We start from the raw sequence: 19,190 nt of genomic DNA on the forward strand, positions 1-19,190 counted from the left end.
AGGACATATGGAGTTGAGCTTTGGGGCTCCACTAAACCTTCGAATTCCTCTCGTATTCAATCCTTGCAATCCAAAATCCTTCGTAAAATCCACAATGCTCCTTATTTTGTTACTAATAAAACCATCCGTAAATACCTAAATGTTCCTTATGTAACCGATCTAGCCCGATCCCGAAATTATTCCTTTCATAATAAACTCCTTAACCACCCAAACCCACTAGTTTCTAACCTGGCATCCTCTTCCATTTCTGACAATTCTCCGAGGTGCCTGAAAAGAAGATGGCCACGAGACCAGCTAATGTAAAATGTCATTACAGTGCTACCAATGGGTAGTTTCTCTACACGCCTGTAACACTCCAATTTAACTTAGATCAGATTTACTAAATGTATTATAATGTACAGTTGTAAATAGCAATAAATAAATATTTAAAAAAAATTTTGATGTGAGGTGAGAATTTATATTTGTAGGTATGTTATATTATAAGTAACAATGTTGTTGTTATAATTGTTACAAATGAATGTATAATAAGCTGTTAAATGTTTAGAGCATCCTTAAGGATGGCCGAATTGGGCGAAACGTTTGAAACATGGATACCATTTGATTTATTTAATAAATTGTTTTTCGTTTATTCGTCTTTTACTGCTGACTGCACTGCTCCCCCTACCCCCCCCCCCCCCGACTATCTTCTCTTCTTATTTATCTACGGTCAACTATCTTCACCTCCTCATGACAAAAAGAAATGTTTGTTTTACTGAAAATACAACAATATGCAATGTGTTTGGATTTTATTTTGAAAGTTCTTTTTCTTTATAAGAATTAGATCCGAAAAGAATAAAAATATCTTTGATTTTGATTAATGAGCCTACTTGAGAGAAGTGGACATGCAAGATAAGGCGGCTAAGGTAGCTATTCTGTTCCATTTCCAACAGCTTAATCAATATTTGCCTTCCGACACAATTTCACCATTTCGGACCTGGACAAGTATGCGCCTGTGTCTGTTGGTGGTGTTCGTCTCATGTTTGGGGCAGGTTCGAAGCGTTCGAATCGGCAATGGGACAGACATCGAAGGCCTTTACACAAAACTTCTCGAAAAGATGATTCGGGTCTTGGAAGACCTCGTGGAAAGGACAGACAATCCCTCGCCGGAAGATGAAGACAGGGTATCTTGCATTTATGGTCTGAATGCTTTATTCAGAAACCTGGGATCAAGTTGGAGTCTTGACAGTAAGTACTTTACTAATAAAAATTTCCCATTGTTCAATTTTATATTTACATTACTTTTACAACCAAAGAAACCATTACTGAACTCATCGTAAATTTTCAACTTAACTTCAGATCGTTTCTAGATAACGCACGAAATATTTTACTATATATATCTTTCCCTAAGAATTTACTTATATTTCTGGTCAATCTAGGTGATATCTAGCATTCATAAAGTTTAACTTAAGTAGACCACATATTTTCTCTAAAAAAAAATATTCGTGAGACTGTGGACTGAAACTTCTGTCATAGTATTCTTTCTCTTGCCAAGAATAAAAAGTAGTGCCTTTTTTTTTTCTAAAAATGGAAATTTTATCCGTGTTTACCACCCACTTTTTCCCATGTCAGGAGGAGCAGGATTGTAAAAATAAATAAAATTGACTTCCTTTAATCCATATTTTGCTAGGCCCATTTGGATTTTAATTCAATGAATTAAACAAAAATAAAGTTGTACTTTGGGTAAAGATACTCTGACAAAGTCGTCCTGGAGAACAAAGTTATTCCAACAGCCAATATTACCCAGAGGGACAAAGTACTATTTTAGATTATTCCGGGAGACGGTTGACAAAATAGTAGAGCGTAAGCTGAACTATGTCAAATTAAAACTTGAAGATAATTCCTTAAAATAAAAATAAATAACATTGAATGTGGTCAGTACTTGGACAGGTGATCTTCCGAAATAGATGATTCTCCTACTAGGGTTTGTGAGCCTAAATGAGGTAACTCACTGACCGAGCGGAGGTCTGATGAGTCTATCCCGTATAACTTAATCGTGAATCATATACAGGCGTGTTGCCCAAGATTTCCAGGGTTTATTGTGACTTTGTGTGTTTATTGAAAGAATTGAGTGCGTTCGGATGTTTTTGACACATAAATATTAGGAAAAAAATATGTTGCAGCTACGAAAGATATCTAGGAATAAAGGATGAAATCAACCGAATGCATATTTTTTGCAGGAGTTGAAATAAATTTTTAAAGATCAATAGGAATACTTACTTCCTTCAGCCATGTTTTAAAAGGAAAAATTCAATCATAAATCAAATATTAGTTTCTTTAAACGATAAGTATAATTCGTAAGAAATTTTAAATCTCATCTTGCTAAAAATTGATAAATCACTAATCCTATGTTTACTTTATCAAGATATAAAATGAAGCCTTCCATTTGTTTGCAAATACTTGTTAATTCAATAACAAGTATTTCTGAAATAGATTGTACTGTTAAACACCGACAACAAAATAATTTAAAATTTTTATTCATAATGGTCAAACTTTGCGTTAGATGTAGTGGCTTAAATAAATCCTATGTGCCTAAATAAAATTTGTTTCCTTTATTTATTAAATTCAAATTAAAGTAATTTTCTAAAAAGATCCTACTGAATATTGAATCATATTGATTTAGCATGTCATCTTATCGGTAACCCAATGTAGAACAACCGAAAACGATGTCTTCTATAGCACCGAGGCGGTTCTATTATGATGAAATATTTCTTGTCTTATCCTTAAGTGTTCTTATATAGAACAAATCCCCAAAGAATTGACAGAAAAAACGTTACAGAGACCTCAAATTGTACATTTTATTGTAATTCTTATTATTAAATAAATAATAAATAAATACCCTAAAAATAAATAGTCCTCCAAATGGTGTCATTGCCAGCAAGGATTGGACTTGTTTTTAGTTATTTATTACAAAAAAACAAACGTTATTAACCGAACAAGAAATAATAATGCACTGATATATAAAAATATTAATTTAACATTGTGTAATAATTTGCGGCGTTTTAATTTGGGTAACGATTGTTTATTTTTTTTTAAAAGTAGAAAATAAAAAAATATATAAAGATTTTAAGATAACAATGAATAAAATTATTTCGTGCAAAATATTAGTCCTACCGGAACGTTTTGTCCATTTATAAAACAAACTAACAATTTTATGAATAATAACAAAAATTATCCAAATAGTCTTAACCTTCTTTATTAAAATATAATTACATGTTTAATTATATAACAAATAATAAACTAAATAATCCAACGTTTTGTCCTATCCGACCATTATTATGCCATCGGTCATAAAATATCAATTTAACACTGATGAACCTGTTCGTCATTTTAGCATTTATTAATGATATTTAAATCCTTTGCATTTTTTGTTTTTCACTATTATTGATATGATCACAATCATTTCTAGAAGGTATCAAATTGTATTGTGAGAACGGCATATTTAAGTACAATGGGGAAATATTTAGGCAGCTTTTTGGGGTTTCCATTGGTGTACGTCATCAGTTTCAATTGATGGACTAGTTTTAAATGATGTGAAAAAACATTCTTACGGAATTAGGAATAATGATAAAGGCTCTGATTACACAATAATAAATAAAAACAATAATAATAAACTGTTAATGATAGCAGAATACACATATCGTAAATGTTATAAATTATTAATAAATGTTATAAAATAACAAACAGATTCATTTTATCTATGTTTAATTGACTTGGGTATAATAGCCTGTAAATCTTAATACATCAATGTGAGGTTATAAAATTAAAATCTTCCTTGATTATGGCCGGATAATTTAATATATACAATTTTGAAAAGTGGTTTTGTTTTGATCAATGTTAAGACTTAAAAGAGAATGATTTTATTTTTATTTTCATTAGTTTTTAATTTGATTTTGTTAATATTTGTAATTAGTTTAAGTGAATGAAACACTGACGATCTATAACAAGTGGAGAAGGTTACTTAAACGTTAGAGAGAAGCTGGCTTAAACGTTAGCCTCACAATGATCTCTATTGTTGTAACTTGACACAAACTGTCTGTGACGTTTTTCCTCACGAGCAGATAATGTATGATCGCTGGTCTCGGTGTTAACATTGCAATACATGTACAAAATATTATCGCAGGGCAACATCATAGTGTTATCGAAGAGCTCAGAATATAAGGCTGGAAGGAAAACATTGTATGGATTTTTTCGCATGCAACATAATTTAACTTTAGTTGTTTCTGTTAACTTTAAATGTAGTTTTTCTTGGTTATTTATTTGTTTCCTTTGGTTATTTTCATTATATTTATTAAAGAAAATTACTCTGGACGGAGCTTTACTCATCCAGTATCAAACAAATTAAAGGCAAGTTCGGTGACTCAACTTTAACGACCGGGAAGAAACTGCGAACGAATAAGTTTTCGCCCCTCTTCCCAACAACCAATAAAAATCCTGTATCAATAATTTAGTTTATTTAAATACCTATATTTTGTTATGTGAAATAGCTGTTATCAAGATTTTCAATGAAAACTTAACTATGTTAAGCTCCCTACAGTTAACATATCAACAGTTTTTATTAACTTTCCAGAATGGTATATATTGATTTTTTATAGAAAACTCCTCACTTGTATTTAACCCTCCTTAGTCTTCTGATATTTACACCTGCCAATAATAACGCAATTACTTAATAAAGTAATGAATAAATCTCATTACTCCATCGAAATTCAGTATGTAAAAATATGTATGTATTAAGTCATAAATAACAGACAATATGTGCAATATTTTACGATATTTGATTTTTCAGTGATAGACTCTTCATCTAAATTGCAAGCTGGAATCCTGAATGGCAACTTGATGGACTTAGGTGGATACGACCAATGCGTCGAAGTTAAAGTAGGACCAACTGATATGAACCAAAATCTTCCCAAGTTCACGGGTCAACATTGCCTCATCTCTAATAACATTTATCTTCCCAATGCGTCCATTGTAGTAAGTATCATATCATACAAGTATAATAAATCTAGACCTCAAATCAGTAAAAACATTAAGGTATTAGAGTTCAATAGAAATTATAATCGAATTTTTGCTTCTTCATCGATGAATACCTTGAGGGGACTGCATTGTCTTTGCAAAATTACCAAACGTATTTATTATTTATTATTTATTATTTATTGACGTCCTAACGTATCACAGTAGAATATTTGTGTTCACCATTTTAAGTGATTTTTTTTTAAAGTTTACTTAGGTTTAAACGGAAATTGAATTTTTAATCTCACTTCTGAGTTGCGCCTGAAAGTTTAGGCATACTGAATTTGTAGTTCACTAGTATCAAAACCCGAAAAAAAGTTCTTATAGAGAAATTAGCGAAAAACTCTATTGAAACCATCATTCTTAAGCATGATAACTGCCTACCCAAACTACAATGGAGTTGATTTTTTTTTTGTGAAGGATTCCTGTAATCATTGAACCAGGATAGCCCGTCATCCCTGTCTACCTACAGGGTATCAACCTGTTCTAACACCATAGAGAGGGGTAAAGTTTTCATTTCGTGAAACCACCACAGAAATTAAAGTCGACCTCCAGGCTGGACTCAAATCGGCGTCGCTGCATTTCCAGGCTGCGAAAACCTTCGCGACACTTTGCTTGGGTTTTACATCTATTTCAAGCATGTTTGTTTTTATGTTTTCTTTTTACATGCTTCTCCTTCTCCATCCTTTTCTTATTTTTCCTTACCAAGGTTATTAGTTACGTTCAACATTTTATTATTGTCATATTTATTAATTGCTTGTTTTGTCTAACTTAGCATTACATTTTGTTTCCTTATTCTAGTATTTTACTTACTTACTTCATATACTTTCTTTCTCTCTTTTTTTTTCCAAAATAATAATTATTATTACTGAACAGGCTTTTGAATGAGCCTGCCACCGAGGGCTGATATACAAGATCCGTGAATTGCTGCCCCCTACATATTTCCTCTCTATACGTTCTTATCAGACATATTATTTCAAATAAATCAAAACAGGGATTATCTATCCCTATTTCCTCAGTCTGCTGGTGTACCTCAGGTTAGTATCCTTGGCCCTATCCTTTATACAGTTTTTACAGCTGACATCCCTTATCCTCACCACGTCCATGACCTCTGAATCTTCTCTAGAAATTTTATTGGAGTTCTATCAATGGGTTGATTATACACATTTTTGTAACATGTTAATTTATCACTATCAGTAAATTTACTTGTATATGTTTTTAAACAGTTGTAAATAACAATAAATAAATTTTAAAAAATATATTATTATTAACTTAAAATATTCAAATCTCTTTGTTTCTTTTGCATTAAATAACTTTATATTTTTATTTCCTTGATTCTGTTATTTTACTTAAATATTGAATAACATACATATACGTTATATTTCCAACTTCTTTCATTAATATATTTTTAATAATTTTCATTTTGTACATATATTTACTAACTATATTTTCATATGTATTTTCTAATCATTCTATATATCATTTTATTCATTGGTTGTTATCTATTTTTTGTCCTTAGCCCTGATGAAGGCTTGAAATTTAGGCCGAAACGACGGCACTAATAAATAAGCTTATACTTATTTGTGTTCTTCACTGAACGCATCTCAACTTTTCTTATTTTTAAAATAATTTTTCTTATTTAGATCAATGGTGAGACTCATACTGTGCTGGATCTCTTCGGGAATCCCTACATCTCTTTGACGATGGCTCAATGCTACCCAAGCCTTTGCAAGCCTTATGTCATCCAAGAGGGTCTCAATGGCGTCTTCTCCGTCCCGGACAATATCCTGGATACTCTCGGAGTCGGCATAGGTGTCAACGTCAGCATTGACCCGAGTGACTGCCACGTCGCAAAAGGACCACCGTACGATGCTCTAGACTGGGTCGTGTTGTGAGTTTAGCTTGAATAAAAAGTAACAATTATTTATTTTCATTATTTTATATTATACATTATACGCATAAATTTATTTTAACTAAATCTTATCTGGATTTGAGCTTTGAAGCTCCACTAATCCTGTCTTATCTTTCTTCTTCTTCAATCAGAGCAAAAAATCATTACTGGGTCCTGGCCCCTTTAAGCAGCTTCCACCAGTTTAATCGGTTATGTCCAGCTGCTCTCCAATTCCTCACTTCAATACCATCCAACCATCGAAGTTTTGGGCAGCCTCTTGACCGTGTTCCATGTAGGCGCTTTCTAAGTAGTTTATTTGGGATCTGATCAGTTCACATCCTTGCCACATGGCCTGCACAGCGCAGCCTACCAATTCTCAGAATTCTCCCAATATCAGGCTCACCGATTAACAAGTACATTTCCCTATCCGTGCGTCTTCTCCAAGCTGTACCTCCTTTACTGGGCCGTAGATGCGTCTGAGTATCTTCCTCTCAAATGTTTGGAGATCCCCTTCAAAATTTCCCAAGTTTCCGAGGCGTAAATCAGCACTGGTCGAATTAGCGTTTTATATAATCTAGTTTTTGTTCATCTTGATAATGAGCTACTACCTAATTGCCGACGCAGTCCAAAATAATACCTATTGGCCGTCATTGGTGGTATTGACTTGTGATCCGAGGTACACAAACTCCTCAACTTGTTTGAAAGATTAATGACCAATTTGGACAAAATCTTCGCTAAACCTATTTGATTAGATTAGATTGGATTTTTATTCAGGGCGATCAACATCTAGGTTATTACACCCTTTTTACTTTATTTATCTTCTTCTCTTTGACATTTGATAGTTGAAAGTAGTCTATTTCCTTTTTACACTGGTCACTATTGGTGGATTATATTTTAGTATAAAGTTGAGTTTCTTTCAGGAATTTTATTATTTTGTCTATGGATTCTGCTGAGTCTTTAAGGGCCAATTCTCTTGTACAAGGAAGTTTATTACTCTCGAAGGCTTGACGAAATGATGAGCATTCTTCAATTATATACTTTATCGATAATGGGGACTGAGAGGTTTGGCAAATAGGTTGGTCCTCTTTTGTGATTAAGTGGAGGTGTGTTAATTTGGAATGTTCTATTCTTACTCTTGCAACAACCACTTCTTCTCTTCTGTTTCCCCTTATGGTACTTGTACTTGTTCACTTTGTGTGTTTTTTTTAAACATTTCTTAGTTTATTGGTGAGTGGTACGTCAGCCCACATTGAATCCCAACTTTTTTCGGATTCTGTTCCTTAAAAATCCCTTTATGTCTTTCGGCTCGTAAATTTGGAGTGGTGGAACGTTCATTGTAGCAGCCTCTTTAGCCGCTTTATCCGCTGCCCCATTTACAGCTATTCCTGAGTCCCCTGGAGTCCAGAGAAAGGAGACAGTTTTTCTAAGATGTTTTAGCATGTCTATATAGTTGTGAATTTAGTCTATCGTAGGTCCGCTTTGATTGAAGTTTGATAGACTCTGGAGTGCAGACATTGAATCTGTACAAATGCGTATGTTTGAGTATTCACTTTCTATGGATAAATGAGGTGCTGTTGAAATCGCCTAAAGTTCAGCTGTAAGTATAGTTGAGAATGTCGGTAATTTATATCTTTTGGGTGTCCCTTGTATTATTATTGCAAAACCAATATTTTCATTTTTTTGTTGACCAGCACAAGTCTCAGATTTCTGGCAGCATCGTCAAGCAAGAAAGGCCTCTTCCGCTACAGATTTTGATCTTCCCCTATCGTTTCCAATCCATATCTTTCCTTAAATCATTAATACTCTTTACTTTTCACAAATTTAGTGGTCCATCAGGACCACAATGTTCCATGTGTTGCCAATTTCGCCAGAACCAGATACCAATCCTTCTATGATAAACTTCCAAACCACCCAATCCCAGTTGTTTCTAACAAGGTTCACCTTCATTACCTGATAATCCTCCAAGGTGTCTGAAAAGACGATGGTCTATCAATGGGTAGAATCTTCACAAGTCTGTATCATGCCATTGTACAATTAAAATCAAATTTACTTGGTGTATATATTTTTAATACAGTTATAAATATCAATAAATAAATTCAAAATTATTAAATAAAATTTATTTTATATTAGCAGAGGGTTTCCATTGCCCAGCAATGTGCCATGGAAACCTCCTTGGGTTAATTTGGCAGTTTACTTCTCGCAGACTGGATTGGGTTCAATGGCAGTGATGAATCGTTCTAGATTCATGTCTTACGAGTCAGCAGCCGGACCAGAAGCTATATTTCTTTTCGCTGAAGCAAACAGTTCATGGAACGAAACCATTTAATAAATGGAGTCCCAATTAAGGTACTCGAAGTAATAGTAGCCTCAAGCCAGTTTGATGTGAGTTGCTTCCAGTAGACTAACAGGCTTCACAAACACTATTAGTACTATTTCTGGATCAAAGATTGTATTAGCTGATGTTTTTATCAGAAAGTAGGGTCAACCGCCTATTTTCCTCACCGAATCCCAATTTTTAGTGGTTGGCCACATCTTCTGACCCCAGGGTCGATCCTAGGCTGATTTAACAGAATAAATAATAATCTTAAAAGCCTGGCACAATTCCTGACTCACTGAGCTATCCTGCTCCTCTATAAATGTGCAAATGGTTCTCGGAAAATGACTAAATATTTTATATTATATTCTAATAAAAATATTTTTTTACATATATATCCAATATAAGTATTATGAATACTATACCGGTCTACTTAGCAAACGTTCTTAGTTTAAAATCTGTATTCACTGCAGTCACATAGAAATTAATTTTAATAAATGAAATCTTCCAATGATGTAATTTATATAAATACATATTTTTCTAAAACATTATTTGTTGTTCCAGAGCAATTATTTTGCTGTTCTTGTTTTTGGGATTGATATCCACAGCTGTAGACTACTTCTACATCATATCGAACAAAAGAATTCGTAAGTATTATAGTTATTAAGAAATGTGAAGTGATTGTATAAACTAATAACCTAGTTTTTGTTTATTTCATGAAGTTGTTGTTGTTGATTGATGCTTAAAGGCGTAAAACTCTCTGGTCATCAACGCCTATGGCATGATAAAAGTAAAAAAAAAAAAAATAAATAAAAATCAAAGAGGAGTTAGAATTTATAAAGAAGGCGATGTGCTTTTAAAAATTCAAATACTAATGTAATTTTAGCTTCCTCATATGTGAGAGCTTCTGATAAATTTGGGGTCAGTCCTATCCTGTTTATTGTTGGCAAATAGTGAGTATATTCTTCAAAAATATGTCTAATTGTGAGAATGGACTGACAATATTTGCACGTTGGAGGTGGCAGTTTTTTGATTAGATGAGAGTGCGTGAGGAGAGTATGACCTATTCTCAAGCGGGTTAGAGCAACTTCCTCCCTACGGCTGTTGCGGTAGGATGTTTACCATGGTTTTACAGATTGTTTTATTTCTTTTAATTTATTCGGAGAGCTTGCATCCCACTTGGCCTGCCATTTTTCTAATATTTGTAATGGTGTACTGAGTTCTGATGGGCTTTTCATGAAGTTATTAAGTTATAAGGGATTTCATGAAGTTATGAAGCTGTTATAATTAAACTTAAACAAAAGAATTAATTCTAATGAATCCCAACACTAACTTAACTTATTATTATCACTATTACTACTGAGCCTATGAACTGTCAGTACTTTTAGTAGACTACTACATGTAGAGTTCATGTAAAGTCCTCATTTAGTTTAATTTAATTAGTATGATAATTGAACGGTAGATAGTAGATTTTAGATAGTTTGATTATGTTCATTTTGTTTATTCTTTTGTTTTTATATATTTTAAGAGAGATTTTTTTTTTATTTTATTATTTTAGTATGTATGAGATCATTCATCACTATTACCTATTTCCCACAACTGTGTGGCAGATTGTAATATCTATCTATAAATAAATCTATCAATTTAAAAAAATATATATATATTTTATATTTAAGAATATAACTAATCAATTTAATCGATCAAATGGAAAAAAATTATTTTCTTATTTAATGTCTGTGTTTTCCTTCCACTTAATATGATTAGGTTGTGTTGTATTTTACAAGAAAAGTTCTCAACTATCTAAACGTAAAGGATTGAAAAAGCCGTTATCTTTTATAGGAAGAACTTACAAGTATAAGCTTTAAAGATTAGCAAGGGCAATATCTAAGTTTTATAACGATGATTAGGATACCAATTTGTTTATATTAGATTAATATCGTATTTTGAAATTCATAGTGGCGTCATTCCAAACTCTTTTACAGAAAAAAAAAATTGTTGAAAACTTTGATGAAAAAATATAAACTAAACTTTAAAATTACAACTTCTCTTGTATTTTCCTCTTATTTACTTATATTTTTAGTCTGGTTACTAGACGTTACAGAATGTTCGGTAAAAAGCTACGTATTCGCTGTTTCCTCAAAAACACTAAAGATGTTTTTAGCCGTTGAGATCAGATATATCAGGAACCTGTCCGATCCAAAGAGAAAGTGTCTAGTAAAGCTAGATAGATGTAGGCGGAGAGATGGATATGGATTAGAATTGGATCGGACAGCACTGTCAGTCACAATGGAAACGGATGTCCGCTACGATCGCCTAATACAGCGATTCCCAAAGTGGGAGCCACCGCCCCCCTGAGTTGCTGCAGCGCCCACCAGGGGCATTAGGGGATGAAGAACTACAAGTTGCTACGGTCAACAATATTACTGCTGATAAAAATAGAGCCGAAGATTACTAAATTGGTACCAGCACACTAGGTCACTCATTAAGATGATTTCGAATGTTTTAACTTTTTTTCTATTACATTCCATTCTGAATTCAATAAATAGTTTCATAATTTCCAAGTGCAATGCTTCTAATTTACACCTTTCTTTGCTATATCTTACAAAATTAATACATACATATTTTTTATTAATTGCTATTAAAATTTAAAAAAAAAATAATTATCAAGGGGCGCTAAGTAATTTTTTTTTTGGAAAGGGGGCGGTAGGACAAAAAAGATTGGGATTCACTGGCCTAAAGACACCTTAATTTTGTTCACCTCTTTCTTGGTGTACCTGATCCCCTGATAGAAACGTTCTTGTACCCAAAAAGGAGAAGTCAATCCAGTGTCATGGGGATGTCTTAACCCGAAAATCGATTTATTGTCGTTCTCAGAAAGCACTATTATAGACAAATGTCTGTTATTAATTATATGTTGTTTTTTTTAATTTTTGTTAGACTGTAGTTTCGATTTATCACTAAATAGTGTAATATAAAGGACTGTTATAGATAGTCCATAGCAATATTTTTTAATCATTTTTATTTGTAATACAAAGAAGATGGCCCAAGTACAGTTTAGAAATAAGATACAAATAGAGATAACAATAAAATAAATGAAGACGTTCTGCTCACATTTAATAGATGTAAAAATTGGACGTATACAACAACTAATGAAAAACATAACGAAAACAATATGTACATTAAACGTGCAAACAATGATAGATATCGATGTTTAATTTCATAAATGTTGTAGGCACAATTATATATTCGAGGTAGGGCGTACCTAGGATCATAACTAGAGGGGAGGAGGGGGGGAAGGAAGCCATATTCTATGAAGTTGTGACATTTCAGAATGGAAAAGCGAATGACACTAATGTTTTAAGAAAATTATTTATAATTGTAGCAGTACTTTATTACGATTAGTATTTGCTTTAAAAAAAATAAATTAATTTATTATAATTAATAACATTTTTTTTTCCTTCTAGGGTTGCCAACTTGCCGTAGTTGCCACCTCCTGCGGCCCCTCCCCGTTTTTTAGGCCTATTCCAGTAAGACATTATTAGAATGGGGGAAAATGTATATTTAGCATTTTTTGATATGAAGGCGGCATTTGACCTTGTGCCCCGAGAGGAAATTAGGAAGGCTCCGTTGAACTAATGAACTCCTCATAGACTTATCAGTGAAATAAAGTCAGTATACAAGAACCCAAAAGGCATTGTAAGGTTCATGTATGAAGCATGCCTTCAACTGAATGCCAATCACGCATTCACTTTTGGTTGGCTGGTCGGGTTTGAGTGGACTGTATATAATTGATGGTAATGATGAAATTAAATGAAAATAAAATTCTATTATATTAGTTACAAGTGGTGTAGAGGATGGCTGAAATAAAACATTTATGGTTAAAAAGGGTTATCAATTTAGAATAACTGTAGATATAATGAGGTGGTTGATGATGATGTGGATGTTAACTATTGCTAGGGGGACTTTACTCCATGATCCCTTCTTCCCTCCCCATTCCTATGCTTCTCTCTCCTCTGCGTCTAGAAACAACTCCAGGAATTCTACACACTCATGGTAGATTTTCCTGATGAGTGAACAAAGAAGAATTGCTGCTTCTGGCAGAAGAATAGATGGCCCTCTCTTCCGAGGTTGCTTTTTCTCACCACAGAGAGCGCTAGAGGAGGTGAGTTTTGGCCGTTGGCCACAAGGGGCGCTACTACTGCCTACATATGGAAGCCCCTCCAATTCAAGCTTTTGGTTAACTTAGGTTACCCGGAAAAGTTTATGTTAATCAAAGCCACTTAGGTTCTATATGGGTGTTTAACAGGGTGACAGCCTCGGGCCACTCTTGCTATCATTTTTATGGATAAAATTTGGATAATTTACAAGAGGAGAACCAGGAGAACACTGGTAGGATACTGTCCTGGCAGTTCTATTACATTTTTTTTTATTAGTGAATGATGTAATATCAGTACCAGACATCCTGCAGAAACAATGGATGGAGTAAGATACTCCAGTTGAGAGGCATGAGTTAAATGAAGAAGAGTAATGTAAAATTTTGCTTTTTGGGAAGGAAGATTAGGAGAAACCGTTAACTTGTAATGGGATACCTTTTCGATTTAAGAATGCCTATGAGTCCCTGAGAACAATAATTAGTAAATATGGTAAATTATACCACTAGGTACTTCATTATATAGTAGGAAAAAAATGAATGGAGTATACTCCCAAATAATGCAAAACCCCAGGAGAAGAATCTCCTACCAGTTTGAACAGTATTTCTACCAGATTTACTCTATGGATCGGAGAATTCGACGTAAAGACATCATGTGAGCTGAGTGAAGGCATCGAAGATGAGGTTCCTGAGAAGGATCTAAGGGAAAACCCGAAGGGATCGGATTTGTTATGAAAATATCTAGGAGTATCTCGGGGTTTCGGCCATTCTGAGATGTAGTGGGGCAGTGCACTCTGAAATTATTTGGCCATGTACTTATAATGGGTGATGAAAGAAAGATAAAATAGTTGATTGAGGCTAGAAAGAAAGAAAGCTCCCATGAGGCCGACCGAGGCAGATGTGTACTGATTAATCACAAGACCTGATGGTGGTCTCAGACAGAAATGAGGGAATTTGCAAATCATAGCGGCTGATACAGAAAATGTATAGAGATTGAACCTTTACATCTTGTAGCTATATTAATTTCGTGTCAATTAATATCAAATATATTGTGTTGTGCTGTCACATGTAACCTTTTAGAAATACGTATAAATAGTAAATATAAGTTAGGTCTCACATAAAACGAAAATATATTCATAATTTAGGTACGTTGTGAACACAGGTGTTGTAATTGCTGAGTAATGGCCGACAACATAACTCGCTAAAAATACATTGTTTTATTTTAGTTAATCGCATAATACATCAAAATCAAAAGACAGTACATTTTTAAGATAAAATTGAACGATAATACTTGAGTAAATATTCAGTCACAAGCCAAGGTTCAATAAAGTGTAAATTAGTTTATAACAACCAAAAAATAAAAAATAAAATTGATGTGTTATGAACTTTCCTTATTGACGACTACAGTTTGTTTCTAGATGCTTATCAATTTCTGTATATGGATATATGTATAATAGTACAAGAATTTTTTTTTTACGGTATTGATTAAGTAAGAAAGTACAAATAATTGTAGATATGAAGGACAATGATATACTGTTGCATTTTTATATGTTTCAGAATTGTAAGAGGAATAAAATTTTAAAATCTGGTGCTTCGCTAGTTTCAGAAGTAATATTTCTATATTAATCAATAAGGCAATTCTTTCCGGTATTAATTTTCAAATGAAATTTTAAGTTAAAAATTTAATTACCACCAATTTAGTTTTCGGAAATATATTTTAACATTATTTCTCGTAGAAAAAATTTAATAATTTTATTTGTAAAAGTATGCCAGAAATATAAAAAAATATACTAGCTGAATAAAATTTGCATTTTGCATTATCGAATGCTAATTAGTTATAAAAATCAATATTAAACATACTAAGAATGATTTTATGGAGTTACCCTGTCAACTAAAATGCTTAGATGTAAGGTTATTTAAATTAATTAGCTAATTATTACTAAACTAAAAAAGTTTTATTACCATCAGAAATGAATTTACGTAATAAATCTCATAGAAATTTGTTTTCTAAATAAGGATTGTTACGGTTTAAAAAAATGGTCATAGTCTTATGAGAAAATTCTCTGTACTTCTATGTAAAAATTTAATCTTTGACTAGAATTGATAATAAAAAAAAAATGCTTGATTATTAAAGAAAATAAAACTAATTTATATTATATAAATTTATATATTTTTAGGCTAGCAGGCAATTTAGGCCTCATAATTGACTTCAGGGCCCTGTTTTATAATAAAGTACAAACTAATAATATTTATTAGTCTTGTAAATTTATCTTAATTCAATTATACAGACTTGTGCAATAGCATCTTGTACTTTAGTATTTTTTAATGCCTGTAATATCACTAATAATCATCCCTATCATGAAAAAAATAAGTATTAGTATTATTACCACACTAGCTTCTACACTCGTATTTTGAACTAATACTATAATATAGCTTTCATTATGAAACAGGGCCATGGAGTTATCTTCAAGAGCTAATAGGTTATAGGGAACCAAAGAGGCAAGATTTACTTTAATGCACTCATTAAAGTAATTTTAAATGTATTAACCTTTTGTTTTCAACATCGATTATATTACAATTTTTACTAGACAAACAGTCTAAAATTCCAATCCATTACAAAATACTGTTATAAGACCAATCTGGACATACGAAATTGAGCTTTGGGGCTCCTTTAAACCATTAAATTTCTCTCGAAGCTAATCCTTACAGTTCGAAATCCATCGTAAAATCCTTAATGCCCCCTTACTTTATCACTAATCAATCATCAAACAGGATCTCAATGTCCCATACGTTGCCGATTTGGCCAGAACCATATACCGATTCTTCCACGATAAACTTCTCAACCACCCAAACCAACTCGTTCCTAACCTGGCTTTTCCTTCATTACCTGATAATCCTGATAGGCGTCTAAGAAGATGGCCTCGAGATCTTGTCCTCTAGAAATGATATTGGAGTTCTATCAATGGGTAGATTCTCCGCATGTCATGGTATCATGTCATTTTATCACTTAAAAAAAATTGTTGTATATATTTATATTCCCATTATAAATAACAATAAATAAGTTATTAAAAAAGAAATTCAGCATAATGTTATGATTATGATTATTTTCTTTTTTGGCAGATCCAATTTCTTACGCTTATAGGAAATTTTCTCATCTTAAATTCAGTACCTCTTAAATTTTTTAAAGGGAGCATTAAAGTAGATTTAATTGAGTTTTTCTTAGATAAACCATGAATAACAGCTAAAAACGCAAAATTTTATTTTTATCCTATACCGTTGAGAAACGCGCCTTAGGTCATAAGGACTTTTTATTCCTCTTAAGATAAAGATATTATCTGCTCCGACAATATGACCACTCATTTATGGGACAACCTTTATATAAATCTCGTCTAATTCCAAATTCTCTTCAGGAAAACTCCCCCCCCCCCCACAGAGCTCCCCTAGTCCCCTCCCCTCACCGCTAACTTCCCTCTTAGAAGCATTACAACTTAAATAGATGGCAAAGCGCTCATATTTCTCGAAAGACTAAAATAAATATGAATTATTGAAAGAATCGTATTTTCTTGTTTTTTATACGAAGTAAGGAGATATTTTCTTAGCACAATTGAAACCATACAATTAGAATACTCAAATTACAGCGCTACGAAATATCAAGATTCTACTGTAGTTCCTTCTGTATAGTTTCAAAAACGTATGGTTTCTTGATTATTCTAATATTGTAGTAATTTTATTAGTTTTATACAAAACAAAATTGCTATACTTACATTTTTTTATATTCAATAAATTTGAACGTTCTAATTGTTTTTGTTGTGCCCATTTTCCACATTGTATGGTTCTTATAGTATAGTTAGAAATTCAAAACAATTTTTTTTATTATATCTTTATTGACATTTACAATTGTACATAAAAATACTTCCAATAAATTTGATGCAAGATCATAATGGCTACCGATTGGTAGCACTCTAATACCGTTTTGACATTAGAAGGTCTCGTGGTCATCTTCTTTTCAGGCTCCTCAGGGTATTGTCTGGAGTGGAAGAGGAAGCAAGATTAAAACCTAGTGGGTTTAGGTGGTTAGGGGGTTTATAATGAAATGATTGATATCTGGTTCGGGCTCAACCAGTGATTTGGTTCGGGATTTTATTTGTGACGAAGTAAGGAGCATTGAGGAATTTGTAATCGATTAAGAAGAATTTTGTATTGTAAGGACTGGATACGAGAGGAATTCTAAGGTTTAGAGGAGCTCCAAAGCTCAAGTCTATATGTCCAAATTGGCCTTATTGCAGTCATGTAGATCAGTCATTTGTAATTAATTAGAGGTTTAGAACATTTGTCTAGTAAGTGCTATAATATTCGGAATCGACTGTACAGTTTCCCGTATTTTCAGTCTTGTGTGAGGATTTCAAGTTAGTCGTTTGTCCAGATTTAGTCTAAGGTAGCAGATCTGTTCTACAGGGCAGTTGGTTGGTTTACGACAAAGGGAAAAGGTGATTAGATGGAATTTGTTGGGATTTAAAACAAAATTTAAAGTTAATTTGAAATTTCTGAACAACTGGTATCTGACTAACACAACTTTAATTTTTAATTCTTATTTTTATTTTCACAGCTAACTCAAGCACACTGAAGCTCCTAGGTTCTTTCTCCTTCTACACCAACGCCAACAAATTGTTCTCTCTGAATATGCCAAGAGGATCCATACCCTCTCTAAATGCCTTGAAGTTCTTCAGCATGTGTTGGGTCATCCTCGGGCACCGGTACATGTACTTCACAAGGCAACCGATCAACAACTACGCCGATGTGCCTAATGTCAGTACAATTTTATAATATAGTATTCTAATTTAAAAATTAATTTTCAAAAAATAATTTATTTATTTCTTTTTTCAGATCATAAAAGATTTTTGGAAGGAGCTAATCGTGAATGGGCCGATGGCTGTAGACACATTCTTCTTAATATCGGGCATGTTGAATATGTATGGTTTTCTGCACACAGTAGCGAGGACAAAGCGATATACATTAAAAGATCTCTTAGACGGATACCTCCATAGGTACCTCAGGTAATTTGATACACCGAATTTATTTCTTCAATAGACTCATGACGTATACAGATATGAACCAGATGTCACTGGTGACATCTATCCTTAACATCGAGGCCATTGCATCTAACCTTCTAAAAATATAATTTTTAGGTTATTACTAAAACCTAAACGAATCCTATTTTTTTTTTTTAATTACAGTTTCGGGGATACAGATTCCCTCTCCTCACTATAAAACAACTCACTTTTCGTCAAAAAACAGTAAATTTTTCTTAGACTTTAAAATGTTTTTGTCTTTAATTTCTTCATTATCTGGATAGAAAATCATAAAATCATTACTCAAAATATTAACTAAAATTAATTCCACGAGAATGCAATTGAATATTAGCACATCATTATTTACTATTATTCTTTTTTTTAATTTGGACTCAGATATAAAAAAAATTTATTCTTTTTATAACATTATTTGTTTTGATGACAATCAAATTTGAATTGGACCTATTTGTAAACAAAATTTGGAGGTTGTTTACTATCTTCCGTTTTGACATAAAAAGAGACCGTTTTTATAATAGATCTTAAAATGAATTTTATTTATTTATTTACACAAATTAGCTTTAAGAACAAAGCTATCATACAAACACAGTAAAATGCTGCATTTATGTTTTAAGTGAAATTGGAAAGTCAGCAAACTACGACCATCATGACTGTTGGTCATTTCAACATTAGGGTTACATTGAGCATAGATTGAAATTTATA

General features: G+C 32.7%; 1 protein-coding gene across 2 annotated transcripts in view; it reads left to right on the forward strand.

Moving 5' to 3' along the window:
- Positions 1-914: 914 nt before the first annotated feature.
- Positions 915-19,190, forward strand: part of LOC106688511 (nose resistant to fluoxetine protein 6) — a 30,857-nt gene continuing 12,581 nt past the window's right edge. The window contains exons 1-6 of one of the 2 annotated variants that reach the window (XM_014433004.3): positions 915-1,224; positions 4,823-5,007; positions 6,690-6,937; positions 9,816-9,898; positions 18,008-18,207; positions 18,286-18,455. In XM_014433004.3, the coding sequence (XP_014288490.1) occupies positions 984-1,224; positions 4,823-5,007; positions 6,690-6,937; positions 9,816-9,898; positions 18,008-18,207; positions 18,286-18,455 (1,127 nt within the window). In that variant the 5' untranslated portion in view covers positions 915-983. The remainder of the gene's footprint in view (positions 1,225-4,822; positions 5,008-6,689; positions 6,938-9,815; positions 9,899-18,007; positions 18,208-18,285; positions 18,456-19,190) is intronic. The other variant, XM_067046699.1, reaches the window with a different exon arrangement.

This window comes from Halyomorpha halys, unplaced genomic scaffold, assembly GCF_000696795.3.
Source record: "Halyomorpha halys isolate HHAL.00 unplaced genomic scaffold, Hhal_1.1 Scaffold1145.1, whole genome shotgun sequence".
Lineage (NCBI taxonomy): Eukaryota > Metazoa > Arthropoda > Insecta > Hemiptera > Pentatomidae > Halyomorpha > Halyomorpha halys.